Consider the following 26,395-nt stretch of genomic DNA (forward strand, 5'->3'; position numbering starts at 1 on the left):
AAATCTATGCATACCTCACTCTGATCAGCGCCGGCTGCTCTATGGAGTCATGAGAGGAGCAGGAGAGGAGCTCCCTCTCTTTGCCAAATAACACCAGGAAATTTTCCAGTTTACTCAGTGGTGGTAAAAAAAAAAAAAGTGAATGCTTCAACAACTTTTTACATCAATAAAGATTTTTTTCTACTGAAGCATTGCAATTCAGTCAAACCAAAAGTTCTGTGCAGGCATATGCAAAATTCACAAAGTGAGGTAAGCTTTTGCTAAAATCACATAATGTGCGAACCACTACATGAGTCTGTTTACATCAGATTAATTCATCAAAAAGACAATATTTGTCCACCAAAATTACTTATGTAATTTTCACTGGCAAAGATTAGCGTTTGTCATGACTCATGACAAAACAGAGCAAAAACAAAGCAGCCACGCTTGGACTAATTAAAAACATTTAAGAGAGTAAAGCTTACTGATTATCTCATTCTGAATCCCAAAACGACAGCTACACTTGTATGTGTATAAGAGACTTACCGGACTGCAAACTGCACCATAAAAAGGAAGTGTACAAAATGGCGCTCTCCGGATACAGGAACCAACAGTGTTCACCTACTGACGCTGAATACTTTTTGTTAAAACTGAGCTACAACTCAGGGCACACATCCTCTTTACACTGAGAATTGTAAGAAATACGGATCTGCTTGAAATCTGCAAAAACAGCTTAAAAGAAAAGAGAAGCGGCATCAATAGTCAGTCAAAATGAATTATTAAGTTAGGCTTGACTGTTTGAACCCCCCAAAAGCTGTTTTTTTTTCTGTGCAGTATGGCTATGCAGTCGAGAAACCACAAGACATAAGAGGAAGTGACATCAGCAGGGCGTCCCTCCATCAACTGGTGTTTCAACAGACAGGAACAGAAACTACTGACACACACACATGCACGTGTTGTGTTCATCCACACACATGAACAAAAACACAGGCAGCTTAACCATTTTAATCTTTCAATTAGAGTATTAAGCCTAAAAAAACAACACAGATCAGTCGACATTCCCTATATTTATGCTCTAAAAATAGCAACAGAGGAAGAGAGGGGGATTTGATAACCACCAGTGTGATCCATGGCACAACTGTAGCAACAACTATCCCTCCCTCCTCTAAACAAACATCACTTCATCATCCCTCAGCGAGTACCCACAGCTGAATAATGGGAAACTATCATTCAAGAGATTATGGTATTAAAACCCCTCTCCCACATCCCAAATCCAGCCATATTAAAGATTTGACCGTGTAAGCTGCAAGGTAAGCAGGCCCCATCCAGCACCAGTCAGTATCGAATGCACTGACCCATTTCCCAAGCAGGTTACAGATTAACCGAGTTGCATGCTACAAGCTTGGGTGGGATGAATAGTCCGAGCACTCCTCCTCAAACCCTGTCAGCTGATGAGCTCAAGGATCATCACTGCGGAAGTATCAGAGGGCTTCAGCTCAGTCAGTCATGCACACAGATATGTCAGAAGACTTAGCGCCTAAGAGCTTTAGAAAAGTTTAACAGAGGGAGATGTAGGGCAGCGGAGAGAGAAGAAATGCAAAGGGGTACACAGAAATAGAAAACCAGCAGGAAGAGTGAAAGAGAAATGCATGAATCTGGGAGGCAGAGACAGAGGTTCAGAGGGTACCACAGAGAGATGAGTGGGAACAAATCCCTGCAACGGATTACTGTGCATCATCCTGTCTGCCTGCTTGAGAGAAGGAAGCACTTTAACTGTCTGCTGAGCGTCTACTGAAGAGGCAAGAAAACAACATGTCATAATGACATACAATCCTCAGCAGAAACTAACAGATACTAGCAACACCAAAACTCTGTTAAATCAAAGCACATCCAGTGTCAGCCCTGCTGTTACAGAGCATGACTAAGTTTCCATCTTTTCTTTTGCAGGAGGAAAAAAGGTTCCACCTAAAAAAAGATCACTTTTTGCAGAAAAGCAGACAGCTTCTTTTGAAAAAGCAGGATCTTATAGTGATGCTGAATTTCAATGATTATCCTCCAGAACAGATCACACTGAGTCAGACATACTCATCACTAATGATAGTAAGGAGGGTGTGAAGAAGAAGTGCTTTAAGCCTTTGGGTGGTGTAAGCATAAACACTAAAGCTGAGTGAGTGAGTGAGTGCAGCATTAGAAGGAGCCGCTCTGCTGACATCTGTATGAATCTGACCTTTAATACATCATTAGTATTAAGATAAAAAATATAGTCAGTGCTCACTTTTAGTCTGCTTATCTTCATCTTTCTTTCAATCCACTACCAGCACCCTTTTTTAGTCAGTTTCCTGCTTTTGAATTTTCTTGTTCTCATCTCTTGTACAGTTTATTTTTACCGTTTTATTATGTTGTTATTGTCATGCAGTGTCTGTGTACAGCTGTAAACAAGTGCCTTAAAACGGTTTCAAATAAACTGATTCAAAACTTACAGTTCTTCCTGCTTGCTATGGGCACATTACGTTTAATGTCAATAACTCTATGCATGGTTTTATTTTGCTCTGACTGAATCAATCAAATATTTCCAAGATTACTTTAGAGTGATCTACTTTATCTCAGAAGCTAAAGTATTTTTCTTAACAGATCAAAACTCACCACTGTGAAGCACATTGAGGCTGAAGCGTTGGAGTTGCTTCGGCTGTGATGAAAGCCATAGTTTCCACCAAAGTGTCGTCTGATCTCTGAAGAAGAGTGTCTGCACAGAATAAGGGGACAAAAGGATTCATAAGGAATTCTGTACAAAGGGCAGAAAATAGTAACAACACAAAGTCAGAGGTATAGTTACAGGCACTGAAAAAACAGGGAACATCACCCTTTACACAGTAGTGTTCATGTGGGAAGCTAAAGTACTGTTGCAATGTCAACCCGCTGTTTCCAAGTTTGCACACAGACATAAAATATAGAAGAAATCATTCACAGGTCTCAATTTTCTTGAGCAACTGAAAGGGTACAAGAGATGGTGAAAATCTAAAGTTGTGTGGAGCCACATTTCAAACAAAAAATAAGAATATGTAATTCTGCTGAATCATCAGCTGCTGTGAGATTACAGCTAGCATTAGCTTTCTAGCTAACACTACTTTTGACACCATCCAATAAAAGAGAAGTAAACTATAATCTAATGTAGCTAGCTAGCTCCAATAGTATTATAAATTGGTTAAATGCTTCAGTTAACAGTTTTTACCAAGCTGGTCCACAATAGTTTATGTATTTAAGATAATTCACAGCATACTTTGCTGTTAGCTAGAATGTTCCCACTATTTTGTGTCATGCTGTCAAGCATGATGTTAGCCAGGATAGAGCTGATGTAAACGTAACCAGCTACCTACAAGTAGCTAATAAGTTAAATGTGTTTTAGCACAATAAATGGTTGAAATTATCTGTCTTTTCAATACCCAAGCAATCAGTAAGCAGTTAAATGGTTTAAAATTCCCACCTCAGTGTTGCATGAGAGGAATTTATCCAATGAATACGGTGAATTAAACAGACTAGCACACAGTGAAGCTAAATGAGAGATGCAACAGCAGGTCCACTATTGTTCCAGCTCACATTAGTTTGAATTGGTCAGCCATGGTGATTCCATTCAAACTATTGTTGGCTCTTTACAGAAGCACATCTCTGCTGCCTGTGGAAAAAGGCTTTGTCATGCTGGCAGCCATACAAGCACTAGAACAAATATGGTGTCCTGATTTAAGGGTCAGGTTTAGCAGAAAATCAGTATGACATAAGAATGAGGTAGTATTCAAATATGTTGGGTAGATAGGGATAGTGTGTCTGTGTCTGTGTGTGTGTGTATGGGTCTGAGTGTTTGCCTGTAGCCTTTTCCAAAACAAGGAGCATGACAAGAACAAAGCCAGTGTCCTGAATTTGTCATCAACATTTCATTTCAAGTCTGCACCGTCCTCCTCCACGTAATTCATCTACCATATCATTTGAACCCTAACAAACTCTTCTCACAATAAGAGCTTTATTCACTGCCGTTCACTGATGAAAGAGTTGTGTGTATGTGTGGGGGGAGGCATGTGTGTAAAGTGTTTGTGTGTTTTAAAGTTGCTCATATTTGTAAAAATGTTGTAAACAGTTAATTTCGACACTGGAGAAAAGTTAAAGGGCAAAAACTAGAGTAAATGGGTCACATTCCCTGTTGCTTCTCCTCTGGTCAGTCTCATGGGTTCATTAAGCCTCATGGCCATTGTTAAGACAGCCCTGTTACTAATTACCACCACCAACTCATAAACGCCAGCGCAATGAAGGAATACCAGCATGTCAAAACCACTGAAGCTGCAGAGTCATGAGGCATATAAAGTCTGTGCAACAGCTTCATGAAAACATTTGAAAACTATCATTTTTGTTGTGGAGCAACGTTGAATGCTCAAACAAAACAAGGAATACAAGCTGGTTAATGTTTCACGACCACTTTTGTATTTGTCAGAGTTTACAATTCAGTTTCACGGGTCAAGTTTCTTTTTGTATCATGGAACTCCTGTTGATCAAAGAACATGCAGAGTCAACATAATAACTGAATGACTGGGAGAACAGCCTACAAATGTACACAAAGAGCAAAAAAAGCAGTGCAGACCTTTTTTATTTGAACACATAACTGAGTTGTAATTCAGATATCATGTCAAGACAATGAAGTACAGAGATATGCTTAAATCTAACGTAATAATACAACAGATATCCATGCTTTTGATGGAATGACCAGCCACAGGCAGACTTGGCATCAACCTTAACCCACAAGAAACCATAGATATGTGTGAAGTTCAAATTTATTTAAAAGCCACTCTTCTTACAGTTTTCAACATATACAACCTTTGTTTTACTCGAAGAGTAGACTTGGGTGTAGCAAGAGTTTTAATTCTTAATTCCATAGAGCCCTGCATAGCCCCAGTGCTACACTTAGCATGTTTAGTTCCAACTGGTGGGACTTCTGAAACCAGATTAGATAGATCCATCATTCTTTTGGCAAAAAATCTGGGGAGTTACAGTTTCATATCATTTATTCAAATTGTCCTAGAGCCCTGTTTCCTTCCACTAATGTGTTTGCAGAACTCCAGCATACAGCGTAAACAACAAAATCAATCGATCCAGATCACAGTTGTCCACATCCCTTCCAACGTTGAAACTACATCATCATGTTTTTTACATTCACAGTTGTAGAAAAATATGTGGGGTATTTTTGTTTGTTTGTTTTTTTAAGGTTTATTGCACTTTAAAGCAATGTATATCATCAGTCTGGAAATAACTACTAATTTTATTAAAATTTGATATGTAAGGGTTGTATTAATCTAGCAATAGTTTTATGCAAAAAAAAGACATTACAGCATGTACAAGTGTAAAAATATGCTCTGACTGACTTGATATTGTAGGTCACAAAAGGTTAAACTGGTATGATCAGAATTTTTATCTTTTCAGAAAATAGACCTGTTTAATGAGGACCTTACATTGGTTTTGTACCCATATAATGTCACAGAAACACTCAAAAGTTTCCCTTAATGCTCTCATTATTTAGCATCAATATGCATTGGGTTATTTGTTCCATGTGCTGTAGTCCAGTTAATTGGTAATAATTTCGAAACCACTCCATTGATTGCATTTTGCATCATTCTATTAAAAAAGTTTGCCCATTAGCCTCATCTAAAACACAAACTCTGATACTGATATATGGCCATACGCTCATATCAGCCGGACACCACTGGCCAGGCTCAAATAACATCCAAAGGGAATATGCTAAGTTACATCTTGAAATTTAAAGCTCCAAATCACATAAGCCTGTAAAGCTTAAAGCTGCAGAAAGCTTTCAGGTCAACATAAGGAAAGATTCTTCTCTCAGCTCCTCCACATAAGCCGTCTGAAGAGGAGACCAGAGTTATGACATCTGTCTCACACATCTCCTCCTTGGTCTTATTGGTTTAAGGGTGCTTCACTTTGTATAATAATTGAAGAGGAATGGGCCTTGTAATATACTGCTAGACTAAATTGCTCATTCACAAACTATGCAGCAATATGTGTGTGTTTTGCTCTGATGCTCTGAACACACAGAAAAGCCTTTTCTCGCCCAAGGACAAACTGTCTGAGCTGTATTGCGCTTTGACTCACCCTAAACCCCATAAAACCTTCACATAAGTTGACTTCTGAGAAACATGCCCTACCCTGTGTACAGACTGAGCCCACACAACCTCTCATGTGTCCCCCTCCCTCTCTATCTTTTATTGCCATTGGAGAGATCATACCAACACAACTGTAACAAGACAGGCGCTGTGCGTGTATACAGTAATGTCTGCACACACATTCAGAAATGCATGCACACGTGGGACTGCCTACCTGCAAACACTGACACATATTCAGAGCCAGTCTAAAAAAAGACACAGAAAGTAAAACAGTGCCAGCAGAGCAAAGCCAGCATTATTTAACCACTGGTAGACAAACAGATTGTCACAACAAGCAGCATCTGTCTCTTCAACAGGGCTTGTTTCGTGGCATCTTTTGTTAAATAAAATCAAAGCTGCTCTTATAAGAGTGAGGAAATCCATGGTTTGGATTTGGTAAAATGATAGCCAAAGCTGATTTTGTGTCAGAAACCAATAAGCAAGGCTGATCTTCTGGCTGTAGCTGCAAGATTTTCACAAGCTTTTGGTAGGTAATGGGTTTACTTTTGGTCTGTGAAACCTTTTTATCTGAAGGCAAGGAATTCTTCAAATTAATTCTTCAACTCAGACACGACACTTGAATACACAACGGTGGAGTGCAATGCACTTAGGTAAGAGGTCATCCACTGGTGAATAAAGGTCAAAAAGACTGAGTGAAAGGAGTTCAGTCAAATTTAACTGCACCTTCTTGTTTTACCCGTCCTGACAGTGAGTAGCCTTTTAAGGGGACAAGGCCTCTGGTGTGAGATCTCACAGAGTGACAATTGTGGCATTCCCCAGGAGGCATATTCTTCGCCACCACTCTTTTAGTCATGCTGAAATAAAAACAAGCAGACCCAACATCATCCAACCGGAATGGCTCATGTACACAAAACTCTTTAACATTTTTAAAGTGCAATACAAAGAAAATCAAACATCTGAGCTCAGAATGGTATGATGATCAAATGTAGCTTCCATCTCACACTAAAAACATGTTGTGCACTTTTTTGTCTTAAAGCTCCAATGAGAAAGTTTCCGTATGTTTGGATCTTTGTGACTCCAATGTTCATGGTGGTACCTATCAGCTCTTTGCTAATTTTGTCTTTTACATGTGTATGTAATGTTTTCTGACCAACATTCCCATCCAGCTCTCTTTTTAAAAAGTCATCCATCTCCCATGTGGTGAATATTTGCTGTGGATAGCATAACAAAAGGAAGCCATTATGTCAGCTTGTTATAACTCACAGTTTGTCTGACATCTACCCTGTGGCACCAGTTACATGAATTCACATTTACACTAGAGAAATATTTCAACTTATTGCTGATAGTCTCATTGGTTTCTGTAGGTCATAAAGAGGCACCAGTATTTATTTCTGTGTATTTTATAACCAGCTCAAAACCACCACACAGGAGTTTTAAATAAACTAGAGTTTAACATTTGCAGCTAAAGACAGTGAAAAGAATGTAGTGCAGAATTAAAACACTTGACTAAAACATGGTTTCAAAATAAAGTCAAGATAGGGCCAGAATCCAATTACAAATCTGGGGCATGTTTGTAGTGGTGTCCAGGTTACAACATCTGAACACAATGCGGGACTTCCTGTGTAACTTGATAGCTGTCTGTAACCTGATGTCTTGTAAGGATGTTAACATGACATGCCTGAAGGTCTTTAAAAAATCAAATGAAACCACAGCAAATCAATGGAAAAATATTTGTGAAGACAGCTGAAAACAAAGCCTGAAAGCAATAATTACTCGCTTCCGTTTGGGTTTTTTTTTCATGAGGTATAATTAGAAGTGGTAATCAGCGGTGATGAGGATGGCACTCTTAAAACAGCTGCTCCCGGGGAGTCGGCATGGAGCCAGAATTACAAGTGACAGCAAACTGCAGCTAAATCAGGGCAGATGAGAGATTAGGCTCATGTTAAAACAAATTTGGCCTGATAACCCTTTAATCATAAATGAAAAGATAATATAATAATAATTATTATACGAATAATGATTATGTATGCATACTTTTTCGGTTATTTTGACACTAACTACTGACTTTAAGCCCTCTGTCTCACTGTGCTTACTATTTCAGTCTAAAGAAGCAAGGAAAGAAAAGTCTATTTATTCAAAGACAAAGTCCAGATGGTGGAAAATAATCAGAATGAAATAGCATCTGATAAGCAGCTTAGGGTGTGACTTCTCTTCCAAGAGCTGTCAAACAAACCTCCAGTCTGCTAGTACTGCTGTTAAACTTCAGGGGTCATCTGGTGTGAACACTAACCATCATCAGCTGTACAACAGCTGTTTTATATTTCCCTGAGAATGTCATCATATTGCAGCATACTTTAAAAAATGTACCTCCACAATGGCTGAGTGGTTTCCAAATGGACTCACAGCCAAGGACGAAGAAATTTCATTGAGGTCTCCTGTGAAAACCTTTTATCATCCCCTCCCTATAGAAGGAGGTCGGGCCCTTCTTGTTACGTCATGCTGTCTACGGCAGGCCTCAACTTGCTGTGTGTGCATATGGTGTGTTCTGTCAGCATTTCTGGACCCATTGACAAGCATTCCTTAAGCTTCCAGTAAAAAAAGCTACATATCAGATAATAGCAAACCTCTTCAAGGAGACATATATTCGAAGACATTGTTGCACAGCTACAGTTATCCCTGTTTTATCATTGTTGTCAAGTTATTCAAGCAAGTGTGCATGTCTTCTTTAGCTAGCACGTTAGCTCCACCATCCTCAATCTGATCCTCAAAGAAACATAGGAAAACAGAGAGTGGTGTGGTCTGCATGACAAGAGGGGGGATAGCAAACCAAAGGGATGTCCCCACAGTGTCTCATACTATCATATGTCTGCAGACTTAATGGGTCCTACTGCTATCAGCACCATCACAGCCTGGCTTCCTGTCAGAGGGAGGCACGCACAAGCACAGCAGTCATTTGGTAGCTCCAGGCAAAAAGAAGTGACCCAAAGAAAGGAAGAAACCCAATGAAAGATTCCACCACAAGGCACTTGTCAAAAGTTTCTTTGAGGGGAAGTTTTGTATCTTTTTAAGCGTCCTGTCACCCCACAGCCGACCACCAACAGTCATGAGGGTTAACAGATGTCACTAAGACGAGCCCAGAGGAAACCAGATGCAACTCAATCCCGGTCCCTCTACCACTTAAGAGTATTGAGCGATAGAGGCCCCATGTCCACAGCTGTCCCCACACCTGCTACCATATGCTAGCAAGAGACACTGGTCAAATGAGTATTAAATGTTCAACTCTGTTAAAACTTAACGCCGTGATTCACTGATGTGTTTGCATTCCTGACTGACACAATCTCTTACATTTTTTCCATTCCCCTTTTTCACATGCTTATGCTGAATCATGTGTTTCCTGATTCAAAACTGCCTCAAAAAACAGAAGTGAAACCAGAACAACATGGTGTCCACAGTGTAGGATTTCCTTCACACTCTGTCCTGATAGATAGAGAGAAGAATGAAGGTGAGGAAAGGAAATAAATCCTTATTTAATTCAAGAAATATGGCCCCTGTTGACCAACAACTCTCCATATGTGGAATGCATTTGTTTTGTGGAGGACTCAACATGATTTCAACCTTCTCAAAACCATAACTCCTCTGTCTGTCTTGATTGTGTAGTTATGATTTCCCAATATAGGTAAATGAATCAATCCATCACACATGATCCTCATTAACCATAGTGTAGATAATCTTTACCTTAAAAAGTTGACAGGAAATTGGGGCAGAGTCAGAGGGATGTGTGTGTTTACTTGACAAAATGAAAAAGTGGTCACCTTCACAGCTGGATTCCACAATTACTGGCTAGATTAAATAATGAACCAAGATTACGGAAGGCATCTTGTCATATTTTGGTCTACAGATAGAGCTGTATGTAGGCTATGTCTGGATAACTGCTTGAAAAGGGCAATGAGGGACCACCACAGACATGTTGTAGTTAATCAGCAAACAGGACCAAAAACTAGGGGTTTCAGTTCACCAGACCTGTTTGACCTATTCAGCATTGTTTACCCACAGACTCTGTGGGTGTGTGTTTAGCTATGTTAAATAAGTTGTGATTATTTGACTGTTTTCTTGCCAGGTGTGGTAGACATTAGGGGCTTGCCCTGATCAGAGGGGGGTCTCTCCACTAATTACATCAACTTTAGCTTCTTATATAAAATGAATCCAGAAATTTTATATTCTTGCGTAGAATTTTAAACTAAATTTTACTAAAATGTTATTTGTTAGGACCCGAGAGACAGGATGTTCGTTTGAAGCCACTATTTAAAGTCACTATATAAGGAAATGTTCCACGGTGAAATGTTAAGAAGCTTTAGCAGCCAGCTGAAAAACAACCCCAATAGTTCATTTTAATACAAGTGCCACCACTAACAACAATACAAAATTGAGATTTCAGGGTGGTCATGGCTACACTCTTGTGTTTAAAGGACTACAAAATTAGCCTCTTTGTAACACATGTCCTGACAGCCTGATCTTCTAAAAAAAATGTCAATCAGTAACAGTAAAATAACAGTTTATGTCAAAATCTTTAGTGAGGTGAATATGATGTAAAATCTACAGAATATGCCTTTATAAATCACAGTCTGTACGCAGAAAGTGCGTTACTCCTCGATATCTAAGTATGCTGATAATACTCCTTAGACAGTAGTCAACACAGTGCTCTGTCAACAGCATCCTCTAAACAAACCCTCTGCTGCTGCTGGCTCATCACTGGATTCAGGCTGCGAACTAAGATCACTTACATCCCTCAGCAGCTGAGCTCTGCACAACTCTGCATCAGAACAGCAAAGCAGGTTTCCATGACTTCTCTTGCTGTTTAAAACAAGAGTGTGGTTTTTACTCTACATTGTCAATTCACATCACAAATTTGTACATGACAAACTTTGAGTGCAAAGCTGCAGAAGCAACGAGTCAGATTTTTGATAATTACAAAAGTGCATTTGAAGGATTGTCTTGCAAACTGGGTCTGCATCATCATTATCCATCATGCTGAATTTGCCCCAAACAAATCCCTGCATGCACTTTGCCCTTGCCTGTTTCCATAAAGTGAATGAGTTCAACTGACCTGAGCCAGTCCTTTCTGACATGCATGAAATGTATGACAAAGCTTTAAAGCTTGTGCTGTTTATCTCAGGAAATATAAGTGTATTTGTTTTAAGGAGCTGCACCACACAATAGACTTCCCTGTTGATGCTTCCTCCACACCTGGCAAGTGTCATCATAGCCGGAACTATGACCACATCGGTCCACATTTATAGCAGCTGTATGTGTAAGTCAGACCATTAAAGGTACAGGAAACGATCATAGAGAATAAGAAACAGTAGGCTATTATTAACATCCTGATATTTTTCATTCAGGAAATGGCACTGGTGAAACATAGTTCAATCATCTTACGTACAGAGGACTTGACACTGTTTCTCCACTTTATGATTAGTTTATGGAGATAACAGGCCAACAATGGAGAAACTTTTCATGTTGTCTCACGTGGCTGTCGCTTTTGCCAGACGCTCTTTCACTTTAAAAACTCTCCTGAGAAAGTTGGGTTGTTTCTTATCCTCCAGGCAGCCTTTCTTTGGGACGGTGAAATAACCTGCTGCATTAACATTCACAACATGTGGCTGCCTGCTCCACTGTTGAAACCCATCCAACTGTCAAGACAAGAGAGCTCACTCCCTCCCAAATCTCCAAGGAAGTACCAAAAGCTCGTTCTTCAACTAAACCCGAAGCCATAAAAACTTGGGAAAGAATTGTTACCTGTTGATTTTTAGAGCGAAAGCCCGTCGCTCTGCACTGCCCAGAGAAGCCATATGTGAGTCTGAGGTCCAGTCCGCCCGCGCTGGATTTGGTGTGTGTCCTGCGGTCTCGTGCCGCCTCCCTGTCAGCAGCGAGCCGCCGCTTCTCCTTCCCCTGGCTACAGCTCAACTGTCATGTCAACACTCAAATCATCCTGCTTGTGGCGGCAGCAGCTTTGATGGGTGTAAACTTCCGCATTTGATTTGAGCCATCCCAGAGAGAGGGAACAAGAGATAGAGCGCGAGAGGGGGAGAGAGGCAGACGCTGGAGGCGCGAGGGTGGGAGGGGACCTCATGGAACAGCCGCTGAACGAGACACGCGCGCTCTCTTGCTGTGGCGACAAGTTCCACGGTGTACAGAAACTCAGTATCTTACCTGCACCCTCTCTATTTTAACATGTAATTTTCATCACAATTAGGATACAAGATTCAGTTAATGAAACAAAATTGCATCCACAAAAAGTAAAAGTTGAACAAATATGGGGTAACAGTGAGGGGGAAGGGGACCTCACTGTTAAGTGACATGCACGTGGAGATGTATCTGACTGTATAGATGTGACGCTCCTCTGTGTGTTAAAGCCATGCTTCTGTTTCTGCAATGCGATAATAAAACGAGAAGTCACATGCTTAGACACCAATTTTAACTATTTGTGGGTTCAGTTTGCAAGGAAAGGAGGTATTAGTGGCAGATAAACTCTTACACCACTGTCACGCAATAGCAACGCACAAGGGTCTACATATAATGCTTTCACTGTTTGCACAAATAAAATAGCATCAGTCTATGGCCTATGTTTTGAACATTTGCAGCTCTGGGAATAAACCTTGTGGCCATCTAGTGTTAACTTGTTTGATGTCTGATACCTTTTCTTTTTTTTAGTAAAAAGGGCTTCAAGGGTAACCGTTGTGCAGGTTCCTCCAGGGGAAACAACTCTGCTGTCATCAGGTTAACGCTACCTCAGGCTTTGACACAACAAATGTGAATAAACAAAAACAGGATTATGACCTTTGGACACTCTTGAGAATTCATGAAGAGAGGGTCTCAAGGTAAAGTCAAATGGTTTTGAGTTCAATTAGAATTGAACAGGTGCTGATGTTTAAAAATATAGGATACAGGATATAAATGCAGGAAAAATAGCCAGAACTAGCACAGCAAGTGGTGTGACATAAGTCAACAAGCTTTAAGGTAAACAACTTGGAGGGGTGAGGTTGGACACACTTCTTTTTTTTTTAATCTCTAAAAGGAAAAGAGCAGTAATCAATGTAATTTTTGCTTTGGTTTTAAAGGAAGATGCAGTTCCTTTCTCATGGAATCTATTATAAAACTATGCTGGAGAAAAAAAATATAAAAATGTATTTAAAAGGGCAATATTTCAAGACATCTTACAATAGTTTGAAGTAAAGCAGTACTCTCTTGACTGTTGGCACGAGAAACTCAGGTACATATTCAACAGTCACTCCATGGTTCAGCCAAAAGAAAAGTCACAAAGCATAGCTCACATACAACAGCTGGCAAAAAAGGAGACTTGCATTTTAAATAGGGATTCTTTTTTGTCTAGGGATCTTTTGAAAAGAGAATTTTAAATTTATCTGTTTCACTTTGATAATTATTGTCATTTTTATTTTCTGTGTTTGTGCTCTGTGATTATATTTTATCATTCTTAAAATCTGGGTCAAGTTTTTGTTTGTAAATATACTGGGACAACTCAACCAGTGTGGATTTAAGCAACTAAACTTTGGTTCACGGCGCCCTCTTCTGGTCAATACTTATTATCACAATAATCTGTTCAGAGAAGCTCATCTTTCGAGTAGAACCGGATTAATTTTGTCTTTTTCATTTTCTGAAGAATCAAACGATGAAAAACAATTGATCAGTGGTTCACAAATTGTTTTTTTATGCCAAAGCCCTTCCGTAAAATTTTTGTACCTTTTGTGAATGAAAGCGGAACTATTGTCGCCTCTGTGTGTTTAAACGGAGTCCCTACAGTGGAGGACGTTGTCAAAACGCGAAGCAACAGCATTGAAGGGAGTGAAGCCTCCCTATTTCATACTTGGACTTTCAACATCACAGAGGAGAGGAGGTAACACCAAACCCTAGCCCTGTTCAAATGAAGGGCAGTTCATTGGTTATAATGTCGTGTTGTTGTCTGATGGTCTTAGCAGGAGCCAGACGGCAACCGTAAGCTCGATGCTAGCTATTCCCTTTTGGGAAGAGCAGAATGTGGCTAACTTCAAAGTGTATAAATTTAACATCTTTATTTCGTAATTCGTGACACTTATCAGTTTTAAGCAGATTTGTCGGAAGTTTGATGATTGATTATCCTAATTTTGTCTCTATTTAAATGAATCCATCATTTCATAGTTATACTTGTGAGATTATTCATCCCTATCTTGTTGTTTTGTTTCCCACGGCATAAAACTAAAGACAAAAACTGTTCAGGAATGGATGGCATGATTGAAGATGAAGATGACTGCCCAGAGCTGGTGCCCATCGATAACCCACCCGGTCCTCCTGCAGAGCAGATACCTGTCACCATCATCACAGGCTACCTGGGTGAGACTGTCACTCACAGTTTAAATTGGATTATGGAGATTATATAACCTCATAAACTTCTCAGGCCGCCTTCTCCATACTCTGTAAGAGCTTTGCTGTTAATTTTACTTTCTTAATTTCTTTCTAATTTTTTTTCTCTGTAGGTGCCGGAAAGACAACTCTCCTGAACTATATCCTGACAGAACAACACAACAAGCGGATTGCTGTCATTCTCAATGAATTTGGAGAGGGTAATTTTAAAAGTATCCTTCAGTGAAATCGAAATCAGTATTAGTAGCATACAGTGTTGTTCAGGCCAAACAAAGATGTTTTAACTGTATGAACTCCAAACTTGATTTAATAGGCTGAAGAAGGCTGTGTAATTTCCTCAGTTTTCCACAAGAGAGCAGCATTCTCCCTGTTTGACGTAACTTCCTGACTTACACGGCTGTAAAGACAAATTTAGTTCATTTTTAGACTTTGCTGAAGTGATTTGAAAGCCTTGTTGTGATTGGTTTTTTTTTTATTTTATTTTATTTATTTTTTAAAATTATTATTATCATTATTTCATTCTCCACCTTCAGGCAGCGCACTTGAGAAGTCCCTTGCAGTAAGCCATGCAGGAGAGCTGTATGAGGAGTGGCTGGAACTGAGGAATGGATGCCTCTGCTGCTCAGTCAAGTACATAGACCAAAGATGGCCTTTATGGCATTAAAATAATTACATTAACTTTTTTGCTTTAGGGCTTTAAGATTAGCTTGTTATTAAATTGTAATGAGGCGTACTGATTATATTTATTCAAATTTTATGGTGTGCAAGTGTTGTGCCATTTTTCAGTCAATCACATTTTGTTTTTAGGGACAATGGTCTTAAAGCCATTGAGAACCTGATGGCAAAGAAAGGAAAGTTTGACTACATCCTGTTGGAAACCACAGGACTGGCTGATCCAGGTAACACATAATTTGCTACATCTATAAAAACAGAAGTTATCTTGTAAATCATTAGCCTCGTGGCATAGTTGCATTAGTCAACAAAAATAATTATTGGATTTATACATGCACTGCATAAACAAAAAAATGCTTTTCCTTCCTTTTTGAAAACCATGAAATATGACAGAGGCAGTTATGCAGTTAGGCTAACAAGGCAGGGATCTGACAAGTAAGTAACCAAATTGATATCAGCTTTTCCTGTGCAATTGTCCTCATAAGCTCTCAGTTTTACTATTCAGCAGGCATCTAATATATATTATGTATTATAGTATTTTTTTCCCTGCAATTTAAACAAAATAAAAAGAAGGCCAAAGAGTGACCATACTCTGACAATCATCTTTCACTGACAGCATAACAAACAGAACTCATGCTATCACTGACAATGGTCTTCAACATTTAACATGGTTTGGATGTGGATGTTGACATTAACCTACAGGGAACTCTAAAGGGTAGCGGTGCTAGCTCTGCTATCCCTTCATATCAATTTTGCTTAATTTTAATTTTTACATGTTAACTTAACTATAGACAAGTTGTTTGCTAGAATTGAAATCTCTGTTGAAATCAGTTGCTTTAAACTTATTGCTAGTCTTCAGACTTTAACATCATATGTCCAGACAACACTTGGTCATTTAAATTATGCTTTTTCTGTTAATATACAGTGCCCACTGGATAATAGCTTTTGGTGCAAAAAGTTCAAAACAGTCATTTAATTTATAGTTAGAAAAGAGCGATAGTCTTATTTAGACCAACCTAAAATAAACTCAGTCTGCTCAAAAAATAAAAATGTGCTGCACAAAGAAATAAAATAGAAGAAAAAATGTACATAAAAAATATATACACATAAGATCACCTCTAGTAAAAACACAAGAGCAAAAAGGAGATTAAGAAAAATAAATAAGCTACGGTGGCTGTAATTTTTAGAGAATAGCATCTCTGTCCGCAGGTTTGAGGAAATCCCGGAGTTAAACTATTGGTAAATATTCTTTTTCTCCCTGTGTATTTGAAGTTAAACAATTTTAACTCCTGGGACCAGACTTCTGTTGTGACAGGAGCATCCAAAGGAAGTATTCCCATCAGGACAGCCAAAAAAGACTAGTTGTCCATTCATCTCTGAGCTGTGAGTCGGGAAATCAATATTAGACCATTACAAGGCCAGCACTGTGACAACTGGGGTGTGTCGCTAAGTGACAGGTGTCGGGAGGAAACGCCACAGGCAGACACACACCACTTGGCCCAGCAGACAGAACCAACAGAGCACGCTCAGACTGGGGCTGTCCTCTGTCCTCTGACATGTCATTGGCTGAGACAGGTTTTTTATCGACTGAGATGGGTCTGTCATTGGCCCTGGCAGTGCTGTCAATCATAACAGCCCTCAAGGGGATTCTCCTCTTCCATTCAGGAGGAGGTTGGATGAGTTATGTGAAACATGTCACTCAAAAACGGTGTTTCCATTACATATCCATCAAACATTTACAATGCTTTCTTATTCCCACTTGGCAGTTTGACAAAAGTGCATTATGTGAACAAGCTGGGGCTGGCATGGTAACATAGGGTCTTATAATAACCACCAGCACTGGAAAATAGAAACAAACCAAATAAACCAGTGAGATATAAACAATTGAAGGCTTCTGGTATTGGTTTATCTGCTCCACAGAGCTCAGAAAGTAAAAAGAACAGGTCCAAATGCCAAAAATAGTTGAAAACTGACTGTGATCACAAAAACTTTTTATTCAAACCTCAGAAAGTACTGAAAAAAAATCCTATTGTTGACAGATAAATGTAAATGCTACGCAACTTATCAGCTTGAAATACTCCACTATCTGGTGCTTTTTTAATTATCCTAAGTAAGCTTTGGAACCTGTTCTTTGCGAAATATGAAAATATACGAACAGCTGTCATTACAAAGACAGTGCCTTCTGAACTACCAAAGGGGGGGAAATGTGTTTATTTCATTAGTTACTATGTGACTCAAGAAAGGCTTTGTTTTTTGTTTTTTCTCTTTCTCTCTCGGAAATGATATAAAAACCTAAATCAAAGGGGAACAGCAAAAATAAAGGGTCAATTAACCAATGAGGAATTCTTCCCCAGCCTCCATTTATGAACACTTTGGACCTTTATTGATGTTTTTCAGCTGTTTATAATCTAACAGCTCATATCTTCTGACAGGAGCTGTTGCCTCCATGTTCTGGGTGGATGCAGAGCTCGGCAGTGATGTTTACTTGGATGGTAAGTTATTTTTAATACCTACCAATGAAAATATCTCTCTCCAACATGCAAACAGTTGTGTTTTGTTTTGTAATTTTCTGTTTTTCCTACATATAGAATATAAAATCTCAAGAAGGGTGCATCAAACTTTTGAGGAGCACTGCATACAGTGATAAATGAATTAGATGGGTGTATAAAAATGGTGCTGAAGTCGAAATTTTTAGCGTGTTGAGTCTGACAGAACCTACAATTTTTCTAACCAACACTCTTTGGAGCTTTTGGTATATAACTGTATTTTAAGATCATTTACCTCTGTAAGTCACATTATTTATTTGTTATCTAAGATTTCCTAGATTTCAGTGAGCTGTAACAGCTTCAGGCACCATTTTGTGACATTTTATCTCACTTACTGAAAAGCTGTAAGCCCTGTTTGTAGAGATGACGTGTTTTTTAAGCAGTGTTTTGCTTCTCACACTAAATACTCAGCTGTCCACTCTGCTGTGACACACCAGCAGACCAAAAGTGGGCTTCAATGAAGTCAGAGAAAGTGGTTTACACAAATGTACACCAAAAGGAAAATGAAGAAAATCAATTCAAAAAGAGTGCTTTGTTTCTCTTAAAGGCATCGTTACTGTCATCGACGCAAAGTACGGACTGCAGGTACGTTGAAAGAAGACAAGCAGGAGGTTTTTTTCTTTTTGAGTATAATTTAATTGGAAGATATTAAAATATTAAAGGACTTCTGTCAACAAAAGTTTTTTATTCTTTTTGCATCATCAACATTTATTGACATTTTTTATGTTAAACCAAAAGATATTTTAGACTTTTAGTCACTCTTAACCCAAATTGAGCTGTTAAGCTTGAAAGATTGTGTATAAACCTCTCTGTATAATGCCACACACCCTGCCTCATCCATGTTTTCTAAAGAGGGACTGGACAAGTGACACCAGATAATGGGCTCTAATTTGAAGGTGTCAGGCTCAGTGAGGTGACACATTTCAAGCCTTCTGTGCTGCTCTGTTTTCTCACTGAAGAGAGGAAAGGGGGAACGAGAGGATAACCGATAGTGAAGGAGTAATTGATATCAGAGATGTGGCTGTTGTAATAGGACTGTCACATCTACTCAACTGCCCTTCTTCTCACCCATCCCATGAAATATCTGTCTGTCTGTCTGAGGGGTTTCATGTTAGCCTTGGCTCTTTACCTCACCCTGTCTCAAAGGTGATAGTCTCTTGGTACATGGGTTAGTGAAATCAATTGGACATTCCATTAAATGCTTTCTCACCTTTTTGTCAATCATCCCTCAGAATTAAGACATTGTGGTGCAGGCATAGACAGATTAATGTCAGATTGAGACTCAAGGGTTGGGATCCAGATTAACACCTCCTGTTCTCTATCTGTTATTGATATCAAACTGTTCTGGAAAAGACTGTCTCGAGTGTAAGCAACAGACACGAGAAGAAGAAGATGAAAAGTCGTCTCTTGTTTCATATGTCAAGAAGATCACATAGTTTGGGTCTGAAGAAACCCAGCCCCGCTTTTTACCAGTTACTCTGTCACATTTTGTTTGACTTTTGCAAATATTGTTGCGACTTTATGAAAAAAGAGAGTAGGACACCTAGGCAATGATGCACTCTAAAACATTATTTTTTCAAAGTTTTGTCTCCTGTTTCTGCTTCCTGTAGCAACTGTCAGAGGAAAAAGCAGATGGGCTCATCAATGAAGCAGCCAGGTAAGTCAACTGTGACATTTGTAAAATAAATGTTTTAAATCTTTCTGACACGGAACACATTTTTCCACACCTTCCATTTACAAATGAAATTTAAAAAAAATAGAGCTTGGTAATTGGTGAGTTTAAGAGATGTTGGTAGGTATTTTTTTTTACCTCATTAGAAGGGACACTGTCTCTTTCCCCTTTCTCCCATCTTTGTGCTATCTGTTTTATTTGTAACATAAAAACAAAACAATGTTTTATGGTATGAAGGCTTTGCATATTGTCTCCCTGAGTGCCAAACTTCTCCTTCAGGACTAACAGACCAGTCAGTGTTCCTTAAATCAGGGCTCTCAGTTACCTGTAGCCTTTGCCACCCGCTTGGCTGTCTCCCTGGGCGTCTGTGTTTGCCTCCTCCAGCAGCTGTGTGGTTGTGCTGTTGTTGAACAAATACACCAACGAAGGAAAGACCACTTGCATGACCCTTTGCATTCTTGTTTTGTGTTTGTGTTTTCACCTCTTGACCAAACAGCGCTAAACTCCCATTTGTGTTTGGCATGCATCGCCCACTGCCACCCATGAAAAACCAACACTTGTACACTCAGTGTTCAGATGATAGTTAAACATCTCCAGTACGTAAATAACAGAGATTGGTTGGTTTCAACACAATTTATGGATTTTTATGTGATGAGAGATATTTACTATTGTATGGACCAGAAACACAATATTGTATTTACTGTGTTTACAGGCAGATTGCTGTTGCTGACTTGACTATAATCAACAAGGTAGACCTTGTAAATGAGGACGACCTTGCTCGAATCCGAGATTCAGTCAGGTTGGCTTACTTTATCCTCTTCTGTCTTCCCCTAATTTAGCATTTTTTGTTATCACAGGACAAAATTGAATTTGATAAAAAGGCACAGCAGTTGGAACAGGTACATTTTTGTTTTTTTAACGGCCCTTTTCTCTTATTTTAGGTCTATAAATGGCCTTGTAAAGATTCTTGAGACCCAGAGATCAAGGTAAGCTCCATGCTTTGTTTGGGAAACAGATGAACTCCACGTGCTGCTCCTGCTCAGATCTTTATATCAAAGATGGAGCAGGTCAGGCGTGACATTGCTCAAGCCACACACATTTGCACACACAAACTGCTGCACCCTGAATAAACATCAGGCCTTCAATGGTGTCCAGTTACCCACAAGTCTTTGCTCTTTGACCCTGGGTCTTCAGGCCAACTTGGTTGCATATGTGTGAATGTGCGTACGTGCAAATATGTGTGTTTATGTTCCCTCTGTATTAGCTTGGTGTGTGTTATTGGACCCAGGTAGCATATGGCTAACACAAGCAGTATGTTTCAAAGGTTTGGGTGTGTTTCAGGTCTCCACAGAGTTCAGAGCAGGGTGAACAGATGAAAGAAACAGCACAGTGAGGGGTTAATCGCAAAAACAACCCCACAACTTTTTACTTACAGCAGTTAACTGGGTCAGACTTAATGCTAGTTTTAACTAGCTCAAGACAACAGCTGAGGTTTCTCACTGAATTTATGACCTGCTAATGTGTTTCTGAATTTTTTAATTGAAGTGAAAAATACTGAATGGTCTCTGCTCACAGGGTGGATCTCTCTGAAGTGCTGGATCTGCATTCCTTTGACACCAAGGATGGAGCAAAGTGAGTTGGTTTGTCCCTAAGTTTCATTTATGCAGAAATATACTCACTCAGAACGTCATTCAGAAACTAGCTTATGTACAAATTTGGTGTTCCTGTTCCCTCTTTTATCACTTCTTTCAATAGATAAATAGATAAATTGCAAAATAATAATTACATGAAAAAAAAATAAGAATTTTAACCAAAAATGTACTGATGTAGATATACTGATACTAGTGATGCTGTTGTGTTGTACCTTTCACGTTCTCTGTTAGAACAAAGGTTGAGAACTTATTTGGACTCCCCTGTCAGCCTTTATTCTCACTGTGTCTGCACTGTGCACCCAGCAGTCTTTGATGCTGTTGCTCACCATGTCTCTCTAATTAACAGACTCTTTTATTGAGCGTCCCCTGTTACTCAGCAGGGTGGTCATCATATTGTATCCCCTGTAGAATGTCATTCTCATGAATAGAGTCAGTGTTCATCCTTTCATGTGAATGAAACAGGCCGCAGTGTTAAAGCTCTCCTACATGCCCTCAGTCAGTGTCTCTGAGACCAGCTGCAGAGGATTAGAGCTGTGTGTGTCCAGCGGCTCCCGAGGAGTCCCCCTTGTCCCGACAGATAGCTCCTTTCCCCCTGCCTTTGAGAGTTCGAACCCCTCCTCCTCCCTCTATCCCACGCGGGCTGTTTGAAGCGGCCCCCCGCCGCTCCGCCTGTGTGGTACTAACAGCACGCAGGGCTCAAGCTGCTGGACACAACATTTAGCCTCCTTGTGAGGTCAGGGAGGAGGGGGGAGGATAAGGTCGTCTGATGGGGAGAACAAGGGCTGTAGTTTGTTTGGGATGGTAGTGGGTGTTTTGTTGGGTTTAATTGCCATTTCTAAAGTTTTCACAAGTCTATTCAGAGCTGTGTCATTAAGCATCGATACAGCATCAAGTGTATTTTACGACAACATAAAACACAGAGGCAGAAACTGTAAAATCTTGTCTCCTCAAGCAGAGGGGAGAAGAATATGGATGAGAGTAACAAAAAAGTCTTGGTTATACTTCTTATTTTAGATGTAAAATATTAAAGCAATAAAAATTTGTTGTAGATTTAGCAAAGAAAAATTTGTGATGAGATCAGAGCTAACTGAGTTATCAATCAAATGTTTAAAGGCTTTATCCTGGGATAAAAAAAAACTACGTCATTGGGAAATCTCGTCTGTCTTTGTGTAATTAATGTATGTCCTCTGGTTCTATGAAAAGATAACAGTTTAAGGTTTTCATGTTAAATTAACAATCAATTCACAAGATAAAATGAAAGCTTTGGTAATACTGGCTCATAGAGTTGTCACACAAAAGCAGACTAACACCCACTTAGTTCTTAGAAACCATACAACTTCTTATGATACCATGAGCTTAGGAGGTTAAACAAGTCCTGTTTCAAAGGCTTGTGGTGTAAATACAATAAAACTTACGTATGATAAGGTAAATCCCAAAGTGTAATCTGGTAAGTCTATTATGGGGGGAAAACTGTCTAATCTTTAGTGATATAGCAAGTTTCTGATCTCTTAACTGTAACTTTAAAATAGAAATATAATTTTTTTATCTCCTCCAAAAGTCTTGCAGAGAAGCTCCAACTTGTCAAATCTACAAGACCTCATCTTGATAAGGTATTGTTCCTATAATCCTTACTACCTTTAACTTATATTTCTTCCTCAGCAATGCTTACCCTTCATTTTATCTTTGCCTCTCATAGCTCCCTTGCTTTGTTTGCTAATTTATTTCAACACATCATTTCCTGCGGGATACAGAAGGGATGCATTTACCCCAGGGCTGAGATTGTGCTCCAGATCCCCCCAGGCTGTGTGACACTGTAGTGAAAACTCCCTCCCTGCTCCTGGGTTTTGTGTGGAGATCAACTTGTGGCTTTTGATGTTTTCTTGTTACACTACAAATAGACACAGTCTGGGTCATACGGCGCAGCATAAACCAGTAGAATGGGCACGCTGGATTGGCCAGGCTCTGTGGAGTCTCTAGCCTCTGCTCTCACTGTTTTATATTTGTTTGAACTGAATCCAGAAGCCATAAAGTGATTCATACAGAGATGTTTAACCATTTAATTAGCAACTGAACAATACTTTTAGATTAGTAAGCCTCTGGTCTGCTGGTCAGTTTGAAAACGTCTTCAATATCCAAACCTCAGGTGAATGCAGCTTCCCTTAGTATCGACGTAGAGAGCTCTTTTACACATCTCTTTCTCAGGATATTTTCATCACTCTTCATCTCTCTGTGGCCTCATCTTGTTTTCAGTTAAGCTTTATACTCATGAACTTTTATCACAGGATGAGAAAGAGATGAGGGTTGTTTGTGTGTGTAAATAACGCCATTGTTGTCTGTTTTCTCCAGGTTCCCTTTCCCGCATGAAGCTAAACCGTCCCCCTTCCCCCCACCTCCCCTCTTCTTCCCCATGTTGCTCTTTTCATGTAAATGAGAATGCTGTTTTTCTGTTGTTATACCAAATGACAAGGAAGCGTGTACCCTTAACACTTTAACACAAAAACCCCCAAATATCTACAAAGTGCCCTTTAAACGCTGTAAGGAAGCGTGGAGAGGAGGGAGTGTGTGAAAGAGGAGCAGAGTGTGAGAGAGAGGGAATTTAAGGGGGACTTATAGGGGAGCTGTTAGTGGGTTTCAGGTGCCGAGTGAAGTTGTGGTTTTTGACACAGTCATTGACAAAGTCATCAGCCGGGGCGTAAAGACACATCTTTTGTTTGACTCACACAAAGACTTTCTGGTTTCAGTAATCCCGAAATATGTGTTAAATGTATTTAAGGGACAAACGATCAGTGCACTGAAAGACTTAACACCAGACTGAAAAAGTCTCTGTCACTGATGGCATCAACTCCTATTGAAGAGGAAAACATACCAACAGTTGAGACTAAAAAATTTCAAAGTTTTAGAGAAGCAGTCATACATTCAAGCATAATAGTTGTCTAATATGTGTTAAAAGACCTAAAGTTAAATGTAAAACAGCAAAGATTTGTCAAAATGTACCACAATGAAAAATTCACACCCCGATAAGCTTGTCTTATTTCAGGAACAAATCAAATGAGAAAAATGCTCCAGTGAAGTACAATTTAAGTACATGAAAGTTGATCGACCCATGATAAAATTATAGTTTTACCCATAAGTCAAAAATGTAATGATGATGCCATGATACCAATTGTTGAACTGCTGCTTTCAATCCGACAATGTCACGGGCATCTTATATCCATTATCTCTTGTTGTCTTAATTGTTTTACTCTTTTATTGCTTTTATTTTAAAGATGCTATTTCCTTCTTTTATGTATTATTTATTTTTATGTATTGTCTTCTCTGCTGCTCCTCACATTTCTCTCTTTCTTCTCTCTGTTATTTCCTCTTTTAATTCTTTTAATGCCTATTTTTATTATGTAAAGCACTTTGTAACATTTGTTTTGAAAAGTGCTATATAAATAAAGTTTATTATTATTATTATTATTATGTAAAAATGTTCAGCACATTTAAATCCAAACCATAAGATTACTGAATTTTACTACATTTTCACAACATCAGCTGTTTTGCTATATTCTTCTCCAGAGTATTTTGACTGTGACTTTTGAAGTGGCTGGAGATCTCCCTGAGGATGCTTTGAATGTCTTTATACAGGTTAAAACACACACACACACACACTCTGCATCATTCAGACCCTCCCCTGTGCCAATGTTTTTGTTATTATTTAGCATGTACTCAATACTGCCTTTTATAAACACACATTTTCTGCTCCTTCAGGATCTGCTTTGGGAAAAGATGTTCAAAAACAAAGAAGGGAAGCCCATGACTGTCATTCGGTTAAAGGTACAGTGCAGAACAATAGCCACCCAGGCAGCAGCAGTGATCAATAACTGCAGCTTTATTATCTGTATTAATCAGTCCCAAAGGCTTCTTTCAGTGTAGGTTAATGTGTCACTGTGACTTGTGACTTGTGTGTTTTCAGGGTATAGTATCATTTGCAGGTAAAGCACACCAAGTGATACTGCAGGGGGTCCACGAGCTGTATGACCTGAATGAGACGCCACAGCTTTGGGAGGAGGACCCGCGAATCAACCGCCTGGTTTTTATAGGTGAGGAAACACACACACATAGACACAAACACTTTACTCTCTCATGCAGCTTAGCACAGTTCCAGGACTTTACTGTGATTTACTGAATGGTTATTAAACTAATCAGTTTGATAATCTCAAAGTTACTTAAAAAAATAGATGCACAGCTTATTATGTTTCTAGTTCTCACATTTTATCCATAAGATCTTGACTGTAAACCAACATGACAACTGAAGGTCTGTTTTTAAGTGTCCACAATATCCAAATAATATCACAATCTTTTAAAAACTTGGCTGTATTTTTTAGCACGTTGCTCACTGCAAAACAGTCAGGTAAACCTGCAAGAATTTTACAATTGTCAAAATCTAAACATTAAATAAAACTATATGAAGGGTAAAGTAACACATTAATATTTCTGATGATTAAATTGAGTTTGTCTCTCAGAGGGAGCCTCTTAAAATGGAAAGCTTCAGTGTCCCCTATACTAACAATATGATTGCTTTTTTATTTTATCCTCCAATTTTTTGTGTTACTTTCTTGTTCTCTGATAAATTCCTTCAATTGTTATGTTTATTTTGTATTGAAAAAGCTTGAAAAAAAAACATTTGGATTAAACCTTTAAATCATTTGCGTTTATAATTACATGTCAACGTGTATCCATTTGTGTAGCTGTCCTGTGCCCGTGTAAGTGTTACTCTCCGTTCTGCAGGAAGGAACCTGGATAAGGACCTTCTGAAGGAACACTTCATCTCTGCAGTGGTGCTAAAAGCTGAGGGATGTTAGCGATGAGCTTTTTCGTTGATACTGCTGTATTTGGAACAAAAGCTGTGGCTTTGTCCATCAGTAAATCTGGGACTATGCATTGGATGTTCACCCCTCTCCTCCAAGACCAAGAGGTACGTCAGAGGATGGTGGAAAACCCAGTAGTGGTGAATATGGCACTTTTAAACCCACCACTAAATGCTAATGAGGCTACATCAAATCTAAGAGTGAAATTTGCTGCAGTGCCAGAGTGAAATGCTGTGTGTTGGACGATTTTGACTGAAAATGACATTTTAAATGTGTCAAAACATGGAGGCTACAAGGTCTTAAAAATGCAATTAATGCATTTTATTGTCAAACATTACGGTTAGAGAAAATAAGTGAAAAACACTGAAACTGAAGCAGTGTTATGAAGTGAAACTACTCTGTGCTTTGTAAATGGAGTAGCTTTGAATTTGTTTCAGGATTTTAACATCATGTTTTT

At 39.1% G+C, this 26,395-nt stretch overlaps 2 protein-coding genes across 3 annotated transcripts in view; one reads left to right on the forward strand and one right to left on the reverse strand.

The window, feature by feature from the left end:
- Positions 1–12,207, reverse strand: part of dock8 (dedicator of cytokinesis 8) — a 52,000-nt gene extending 39,793 nt beyond the window's left edge. The window contains exons 1-2 of the mRNA XM_074669739.1: positions 11,928–12,207; positions 2,623–2,722 (exon numbers count right to left, since the gene is read on the reverse strand). Coding sequence (XP_074525840.1) covers positions 2,623–2,722; positions 11,928–11,980 — 153 coding nt within the window. The 5' untranslated portion in view covers positions 11,981–12,207. The remainder of the gene's footprint in view (positions 1–2,622; positions 2,723–11,927) is intronic.
- A 1,731-nt stretch (positions 12,208–13,938) lies between these two features.
- Positions 13,939–26,383, forward strand: cbwd (COBW domain containing). Of its 2 annotated transcripts, none has more exons than XM_074670768.1 (16): positions 13,939–14,043; positions 14,403–14,516; positions 14,660–14,746; positions 15,080–15,176; positions 15,354–15,445; positions 17,651–17,710; positions 18,312–18,349; positions 19,375–19,421; positions 20,149–20,235; positions 20,378–20,422; positions 21,012–21,068; positions 22,647–22,698; positions 24,647–24,715; positions 24,839–24,904; positions 25,044–25,170; positions 25,859–26,383. In XM_074670768.1, the coding sequence occupies exons 2-16, from the start codon at positions 14,405–14,407 to the stop codon at positions 25,930–25,932; spliced, it is 1,110 nt and encodes a 369-aa protein (XP_074526869.1). In that variant the 5' UTR covers positions 13,939–14,043; positions 14,403–14,404; the 3' UTR covers positions 25,933–26,383. The 2 variants fall into 2 exon arrangements, with proteins under 2 accessions (XP_074526869.1, XP_074526868.1); XM_074670767.1 differs by having other exon boundaries at positions 14,388–14,516; positions 25,859–26,378.
- Positions 26,384–26,395: the final 12 nt, after the last annotated feature.

This window comes from Halichoeres trimaculatus, unplaced genomic scaffold, assembly GCF_033239565.1.
Source record: "Halichoeres trimaculatus isolate MK-OKI-2021-1 unplaced genomic scaffold, fHalTri1.1 fHalTri1_scaffold_5, whole genome shotgun sequence".
Taxonomy (NCBI): domain Eukaryota; kingdom Metazoa; phylum Chordata; class Actinopteri; order Labriformes; family Labridae; genus Halichoeres; species Halichoeres trimaculatus.

What these genes read in the sequence shown, in the direction of transcription:
- cbwd (XM_074670768.1), top strand. Translation starts at nt 14,405, where the DNA reads ATGGATGGCATGATTGAAGATGAAGATGACTGCCCAGAGCTGGTGCCC. An exon ending in CAGTGATGTTTACTTGGATG is followed by an intron (nt 17,711 to 18,311) that starts GTAAGTTATTTT and finishes TTTCTCTTAAAG; the next exon opens with GCATCGTTACTGTCATCGAC. An exon ending in CTTTGAATGTCTTTATACAG is followed by an intron (nt 24,716 to 24,838) that starts GTTAAAACACAC and finishes CTGCTCCTTCAG; the next exon opens with GATCTGCTTTGGGAAAAGAT.